Raw genomic sequence first — 9,180 nt, 5'->3', positions numbered from 1 at the left:
GACATGTAATTTAGAAGTCTTGGCTGAGAAGACTTACACAGTAGAGAAGACACAAAGTCAAATCACATCAGTGAAACCACTTTTATTTTTATTTTTTTCCACACAGATAACTTCATGTCAACTACAAAAATCATGAAATGAAGAACTGATCATGAAACTGCAAACTGAGTCACTGGAGTGATAAATAGCTTTCCCCCAGATGATTGTTAAAAAAAGTAACCAGGATACCATAAATTCATATTTAAGTACTAAACATGTCATATATTCAAAAGTAATAAATATAGAATAGCAATAAAGAAATTATTAGCATAAACAGCATGAATTATATTTTATTTTTAAGACAGATGAAATTTCTAGGCACAGTTTTAGGCATTAAAGAGGACACAGAGGCATAGGTTAGTGTGTGCTGCTCTGTACAAAAATACAGTCTGAATAAATTACACTGCTAGCCATACAATTAAACGTCACTTACCAATCAGTTCATTACAATTTAATAATATACAGGTACATGCTAATCCACATATATCATTTATATTTCAAACACATAGGTCTCTCTATATTTATGTTTTTAAAATTTACATGTTGAACTTACAAAAAGCTAAATACTTGTGCAAGAAATCCAAATAACTAGCCCTGCTGAGTACTTTTATGCTATGCCATATATATATATATATATATATATATATATATATATATATATATATATTCATACTCTCTAAAATAAACAATGAGTTGTGGTTAACAATTTTGCTTAAGAAAACATGAAACAAACCTAAAGCTGCAAAAACATATTAATGTAGGTCAAACTTCACTTGTGTTTATTCTGATAGACAAAAATAATATTTTGGATGTACAACAAGTTTCCTGTTGTACTGAGCTTTGTTAGTAATGAAACATTTCCAAATATTAGTGATGCTGGAAATGTAGCATAAGGCTGGCTCTTCACTGGGAAGGGAAAAGTTATAGAAGAAATCTTTTCAATAAACTACAGATATGTGTGCCTCGACATCTCGATACTTTCGTACTGACAGAGAATGAAAACTTGATAAGATCATGATGTTGGTCTAACAGCACATTGCATCCTCCACTAGGTCCAAGAAAGGTGTCTCACTGATGTCAGCAACAATGTACTGTTCTTCCACTATTAGGAATAAAGAGATGTTCTCACAACAGTGTGTTTAGTAACCAAAATCCAAATATTTTATTTCTTATGCTGTTCTGAAAATATGCAATTAACTTCAAGTGAGTTTGCCCCAGATTTTACTATTCCTCAGGAAGATTGCTTCCAAATATTCTACAATAATAGTATCTTTCTGGAACACTTCCATTCATAGCTTCTTATGATTCTTTATAGAATCATAGAGTTTTATAAAGGTTTCTCTCTAGGATACACGTTTGTCTATCGTTACTAAAATAAGAATAAGCCTGGTATTTCATATTTATTTTTTTGATTCTGTAGAAAATTCACCATGTAAGTGGCTTTTTTTGGCATCTGAATAATAAAATAGTTTCCTTGGGTGGGGGTTGTTGTTTTTGGCAACCATTTTTAAGACAAGTTAAAAGCATAACTCTGCTCTTGGAGGTAAAGCAAATTACTAAATATTCTTGATGTTGTCCTGCTTGCAATGGTTTGTATAATATAATAATAAATGGATATGTTTTAAGTTATTTTTCCAATGCTTCTTTCTGCAAGAGGGTCAAACCAGAACATACTGTTTTAGTGTCTTTCCTAACAAAAATAATTATTTATAACTTTTATATTAGAATTGTATATTTTATATAAAAATAGGTTTATAATTAAACTATCCAAATTTGTATATTAAACAGGATTAATACAAGTTTGCAGTGTGAGATTAGCTTCAAACTTATTGATATTTTCTTCCCTTGGAACAGTGAGTAAATGATTCCCTTAACAAAAATCCATCATAATTGTGTGCACAAATCAGCCCATCAGTTAACTCCAGAGGACCAGGTGATAACCAAATGAATTCTATTCCTCTACCAAGATGTTTAGACATTTATGTAAATCTAACGCTATTTTTTAAAATGAAGACATTTAAAATACTTGCAAAAAATAGCAGCCTTCTATTTTAATGAATTTTACACAAAGTGATCATCCTAATTGCTACTTTCTTTTGAAATACAGTGCTTACAGAAGAATCGTTAATTTTCATATTAACACCATTTCATTTTTTCTTCTTAGGCAATTCTATTAATACTTTCCAGTGAAACAGTAGAGAACATAGAGCAAAAGCTTTAAGGTATATGTACTTTTATATTGTAAATGAGTGTGAGAACCAATCTAAGCCTCTTAATGCGTACAAGGTTAGTGTTCAAACCACTTCACTACAGCAAATACTAATTTTATACGTAATTGGTAAATGTATGTGCAGGGTTAAGGAACAACTTATTACCATTTATACTAATAGTTCACCTTCTACAAAAAATATTTAAGTTTGTTACATATGCACAGTTGTTTGCTGCAATGTTTGGTAAATGATTTAAAGGGTACAAAAGCAACTCATGCATACTTCTTTCTGATTGCCCCAGGGAAAGCAGAGATCCTCAGTTTTCCCCTCTTCTAGAAGAGTCTGAAGCACAATTTCTAACCATATAATGAAAAGCACATGTCTCCAGGTCTTGACTTCCTTTCAAGGGAGATGCTGATTGCCAAAGCATAGCCTCCCATTAAAAAAATATTCTTGAAAGTGGAATGTGTATCATTAACCAATTATATTCACAATACACATAAGATGCCAAAGGGCAGTTCACTTTTCAAGAACTCACTCAATTACCAACAACCAGTGTAGTCACTGAGTGGGATAAGCAGGTGAACCAGGATTTAACAATGGAATCCTTATCAGAGCAAAGGAACTTCTAAATGCTGCTTATGCCAGCTGCTCCCCTGCAGGCAATATGAGATTCAGGCAATTTTCATTCCAACTAGTTTCTCACAATAGTTGCTGTCATATAGACCCTTCACTTGTCAAGAAAAATGACATGAACATATTGGAAGTTTGAAGCATTTGCCTATGTCTAATCAGCTCTCTTAATTTGTGCAGGTCCCTAAAATGAATGTAAAAGCTGTTTATAATATTGACAGCCAAAAGGCAAAGGATATTAAATCAAATGAGCAAACTACTTAATGCTCCACAAGTGTTTTAGAAAATAGAAAAGATGCAGATGCAATTCTTTTGTTGGATGGTTGCTTTTTCTTTTGAGACTCGGTTTTAGTAGTAGTCTTCATAGTTCTTCGGGTTCAGGCAATAAAGGATGGCACCCCCAAATGAAAATATAGTTGCACCCCAGGCCAGGCCATAACCCCAGTTGAACTCATGGTAAATTTTCAAGCTCACAGTTTCAATGAACTTGATCGGGTAAAGGACCAGGCTGCAAACCTGCAAAACAACTAAAATAAAAACAAATCGAAATTAGAATATGTTGTGTACAGGAAGTAAAACAATGTAAACATATACATATGAATAAGGATAACTTTTTAATCAAAAGCCAAAGAAATGTTTTTCCATTAAGTTTATTGGTACATTTTAGGTATAAAATACAGTTGCATTCATCATTGGGATCTTGTACCTTTACATGATGTATCTTCGTTCTTATTTTTTTCTCCTTCCCCTGCCCTCCCTTCACCCCCTCCACCCTTCCCTATTTGCAAAGACTCTGTTTCCATTTTTTTTCCTTTTCTCATATTTTTTCTTTTCCCTTAAAAGCCAAAAAATTTAAAGTATTGCTTATTTTAGATGGCATACTTTGAAATGTTATTTTCTGTTTGAATATTCTTTCATAATATGGTAAGAATTATCCTATTAATAATTAGCAAATCAGTATTTGATGAAATAATTAGTGCACTTTATATAAAGATACAAAGTAGTAATTCTCAACTTCCAAACACATATACAATTATCACTATAATGACTAATAGTATAAGTTAAATTGTTCTACTACACAAAATCTTTAAAGAGATCCCTGATAATGATATCAATGCAAACTTAAACCCCTGTTCTTTGTGTGCCTGAGGAACTGGGGAATTCAAATTCACTTTTACTGATTAAACTGGTCAACCAGTGATTCAAGATGTTTTCCTGTTGTAATTATTCTATCCCAACCATTTAACTCAACCCAATAACCAGAAAGTTGTTGTTTTTGACCAGAGTGGGATCAAATCCAGGCCCTTGTGAACGTTAGATAAGCACTTTATCATTGAACTGCATCCCAGACCACATAGAGTTGTACTGTTATATTTCTGCTTCTATTACTCTGACTCAAAACTATTTTCATCATTTTCTTCCCATCCAGTCCATGCATTTCATCTTTAAATAGAGGCTCTGGAAATCAGTGTTGAGATTCCTTAAAGAATTAAAACTAAAAATTCCATCTGACCCAGCTATTCCCCCCTCTAGGTATCTACCTTGAAGAGTTAAAGACATCATATAACAATAATACATGCATACCCATGTTTATAGCAGCACTATTCATAACAGCTAAATGTGGTATTTATACACAATGGAGTATTACTCTGCCATAAAAAAGGATAAAATTGAGTCATTTGCCACAACTAGTTATACTCTTTCTGTTAGACATAACAGAAGATATTTACATATTTATTTCCCACCTTTCAAAAAATAATTAACTCAAAGAAGGCATAAGAAATAATGGTACTGAAAAACCTAGGCTACTACAACAGAGCACAGAATTTATTTCTTAGTTTACAGTTAGATCTTGGTTCCCAGTCAGGACTAAATGAGAAAAGCAAATGAGTCATGTTTAATAAAATAAAACAAACCAATCATTCAGGAAGGGAAGAGAAAGGTTTTTTTTAACCATCTAAAATTACACTGGTATATATGCTGTGGATATTTGTATATGGGAGACACTGGTTTACAATGAGAAATGATATCACTTGTTAAATCGATATCCTCTTATTGGATCTATTATTATATAATTTGCATTTTATCTAAATTAATTGAAAGAACTTATTGGATGGATCTGCAACTTACTCTATTATGCATCAACCCTCAAGAACTAGGAAAACTTGTTGGCAAACTACTAAATCTGCTTGCTGCTTGTTTTGAAATCAAAATGTTTTATTGGAACACAGCCATGCTTATTCATTTATGTTTTGTCCACATTACAATGGCAGTGCTGAGCAGTGGCAACACAAAGCCAAAATTATTTTTTGCTTTTTGGACCTTTACAAAAAAGTAAAGAGCAATCCTTGATATTTTTCATTAAAATGATTATGTAATTCATCTTAAAAATACTGTAAACTCCTGAAGTTCAAGAACAAAACTGTGAGCAATTAAGGAGTAGAAAAACAAACTGTGACATGGTTAAAATATACACATATACAGTTGATATAATTTATTAAACATTTTAAAAAGAGCAATTGGATGGATGGTAACTGGAACTTTGTTTTAATTAAGATCTACTCTCATCTATTCTCAGCACCTATAAAGGATCATATTTTCAATATGATTAACATATGTAATAGTCTACATAACAATGATCTATCTATCTCTGACATAACACTGATGAGCAACAGCAAGTTCGTGAGGGCATGACTCCTCAAAATTGTCACTTTTTATAAGAATCTGACTAGGGAACAAAGGCTCTATCTGGAACCAAATAAAAGTATTCCAAATGTCTTTTCCATATAGCTCAATATTTTCCCTGGCCTGCATCTGGCCACCACACTCCCATATTACTTCTGACAGTGGATGGATAGATAGGCTCACATAATAAGAAAATCCCTTGACATCTAAAATAGAAATCACATAATTTTTAGCTTAGAAGTCTTAGAACAAGTTTGAGGTCATTGTTAGGACTCAACTGAGCGGATATGATAAAACCCGTATTTCATCTGTTTCTAGCCACTAAGTGATAAATATGACCTACAAAAAAAAATTCCCAAGTTTCAAAGCATGTTTAAAATATAAAAGGCTTTTCTCCTTGGGTTTCTGTATTCTGGTTGTGAGTCAAATCATCGGTGATCCTTCTAGGATGTGATTGAAGAAGGAATGTGTTAGTTATAGTAATTAACTTACTCATTCAACATATAAATGCATTCAATGAATATTTCAGTGTTTCAAAAGTGATACAGTTTAAGACATCCTTGGTAACAAAATGGACAAAGTTGCTACTCTCATAGATAGGCAGACTATTAGTAAATAAATGCTGAATACAATGGTAGGTGCCGCTAAGAGACAGGAAAATCTAAGAAAGGAGGACCAGGGGAATGAGGGCTACTCTTTCAGATCAATGATGGGAAAAGGCCCCTCTGGAGAAAAGACATTTGAGTACAGACCTAAATGCAGAATGAAATGCAGAATGAAATGCAGGTGTAGGCTATGAGAGTCAGGAGTAAGTATTCCAGCAAGGGGGCACAGGTAATGCCCAGCTCCTAACCCAGGGGACATCGGGTACACTGTAGAGCAGGGAAGATGTTGTGGTTGCAGTACAAAGAATGGAAAGGATGAGTAAAGCCTTGCAAGGGTCAGCAGTGGCTGCTCATGGACAACCTTGAGAATTATGATTAGGGGCCTCAATGTTATTATTTTAAGTGTGACAAGCAGTTTCTAGAGGATTTTGAGCAGAGAAGAAATAACAAATTGGAATTACATTCTAAAAGCATTACATTGCTTCTTTCGTGAACTGGCCAGTCCCAGGAATAAGGTATTTACCTAGGCTGCTTTTAATATTCATTTCAATGTGTTTTATTTAGCAAATATTTGACTTCCCCAGTATAATTTAATGACACAATTTCCTTACGGTGGAAAAACAACTCTATGAGAGTCCAGTGGCATATTCTCTTGAACAGCTGTCTTACACCTTTATTGTGTTTGAGCCAGACAAAAATTATCTTAAAATGCTTTATGCCTCTGAATGTTGTACTCCCTGGATTGAAGAGAAAAATGTATATAATAGAAAAACTGAAAACAAAAACTACAAACTTGTTTGGTAAATAATTTTCTCAATTTAATACAATATATGACACAGGTAAAAAAAAAAAAGTCTCTTTGCCCTTCATAAATTCTGCAATGGGGACGGGAACTAGAGGTTAGAGGTCAAGAAAATGCCATCATAGTATATTTCTATTTTACCATCCATCAATGAAACACAATTGACATTGGCTGTGGTATTCCCTATGCTCTGTCTTAGAGACACAAAGGTGAAGTTATGGAGCATTTCAGAATTTGAAGAGACATGAGTTGATTTCATGCTCGCCACACTTTTTTTGAAAGGAGGCAACAATAACTAAGAAACTGTGTGAATAGAAGCATGATGGGAACAAAAAGATACTAATTCTTGTTTTTTTCCTCCTTTCTAAGGGAGTATTTTTCAGTGTTTTCAATATTAAAATATTCAAAACACTCAATATTGAAATATTCAATATTTTTTCCTAAGGGAATATTTCAATATTTCAACAAATATTCATTGGGTGCCCACTGTGTTTTACAAGAGGATAAGATGGTGGTATAGACCCACAGATAAGCATAAAATCAAATGTATTCAACAGTAGAAGTTGACACATTTATTTATCATCCATTCAACTACTTTTATTGAACTCAATGTCAAATATTAATCCTTCTTAAGAGAAAAAAAAGGGGTTGCCAAAAGGAAGCAGTGTTTAAACTGGTTCTTGAATGATGGGTAGGACTTGATGAGAAGAGGAAGATGAAAAGACCTTTAGGAATAATCAGCGATCTGTGTAGAGACTGGAGGTATAAGGGTATGCCTACAGGCAATTAACATGGATGGAATGAAGGGCAAATGCACAGTGACATGTTTCATTAGGACCATAAGATAGATGCCTTTATGTATCATAAAATAATAGATTTTTTTGTTTCTCTAGAGAGACATCTGAGATGCTATTTTAAGTGTAGAGGCGGCTGGTGTCTATTCATAAATGCTCATCCTCATGACTTCAGCACATACTAACCTGACTTCCAACTGTTTCCTATGGCTTTTCTTCCCTGAGTTTCCTCTGGCCACTCAAGCTAATATACCTGTCCTTGGAGCAGACTTGAAGTTCTGGAATATTTAAAATGCTGCCCCTCAGTCACAACCAGTGGGCCTTACCAATGATTCCCAGTACTGGGTGTGTAAACACCTCAGCTGTCTAGTCCTTCAAATGAGATAACTCTTGAGGTATGTGTTCGAGGTTTCCAGAGTTTCTCTAGGAAAATTAAGTCCCAGATTTTTCTGCTTTCAAGTCAAAAAATGTGCCCTTTATTGGCTGCCTTCTGAATCGTATCTCATGTTCCATACCCCTTACCACACCCCTTCTATTACCTCCCAAATAAAATGTCTATACTTGATTCCTTATCTCAGAAACTGTTTCTATGAAAACTAAAGTGTTAAATAACAAGACCAGATTCATATTTCAGAAAAAAACCCTCATGTTTGTTTGTGTGTAACACAGACATGGGGAAGAGTACACAAAAGCACAGGCCCCTTGGGGGTCAGTTAGTGCCTGGCTTCCTGTGTACAGTAATGCCTAAGACACTATAGGTGAAAAAGAATGAGAATGTAAAGAAAAGCTCTAAGAAAGAACTGCATAACTAGGCCCTAGGAAAAGGAAATCAAGGAGTCACATAGACATATTAAGTCAGATTTATTACCATAGAAAAATACAACAAAATAAGGGAGACTGAATTTGGGACTTAGCATTTGAGGACTAGTTTTAGCCTCAACTAAGATGACAGTGGTGTATGGAAACAAAGGACAGACTGATGAGATAAGTAACAGTCTTTAGTAGCCAAGATTTACACAAAGGAAATATAGAATTTACATAAAGGAAACGACAATTTGGAGAATAAAAACATTTGCTTGTATAGGATTAATAATAAAGTCAACAATTTCTTCATAACTACTAAAAGTAGTAGTATGAATTTAATTAATGGACAATGATACTGTAAATTATACCAGTTGTGGCTTCTGTTTAGAAGTCCCCCCAGCCCTCATGCAGATGAGGTGGGACTTTCTTTTCCAGAGGTAGTTGAATCTGTAATGTGTGATGCTGGGATTAAGGGCATGGGATTACTAGACCATTTTGGCACTGCTCTAATCCCGGTAGTCTGGATGGGACAAAAGAGGCAGAAAGACACTGTGAAGGCCCTCCTGTTACCTTTGCTGCCTTGTTGTTTCCCCTCTGTGATGCTTGTT

At 34.1% G+C, this 9,180-nt stretch overlaps 1 protein-coding gene across 1 annotated transcript in view; it reads right to left on the bottom strand.

Moving 5' to 3' along the window:
• Positions 1-665: 665 nt before the first annotated feature.
• Tmem47 (transmembrane protein 47) overlaps positions 666-9,180 on the bottom strand; it is a 29,044-nt gene continuing 20,529 nt past the window's right edge. Inside the window, exon 3 of the mRNA XM_004850042.3 lies at positions 666-3,409. Within this exon, the coding sequence (XP_004850099.1) occupies positions 3,231-3,409 (179 nt within the window). The 3' untranslated portion in view covers positions 666-3,230. The remainder of the gene's footprint in view (positions 3,410-9,180) is intronic.

Source organism: Heterocephalus glaber, unplaced genomic scaffold (assembly GCF_053883595.1).
Source record: "Heterocephalus glaber isolate CG9 unplaced genomic scaffold, H.glaber_assembly_v1.0 deba00001547, whole genome shotgun sequence".
NCBI classification, from domain to species: Eukaryota; Metazoa; Chordata; class Mammalia; order Rodentia; family Bathyergidae; genus Heterocephalus; species Heterocephalus glaber.
The sequence above is the reverse complement of the archived record's forward strand: the minus strand, read 5'-3'. Positions and strand labels throughout refer to the sequence as shown.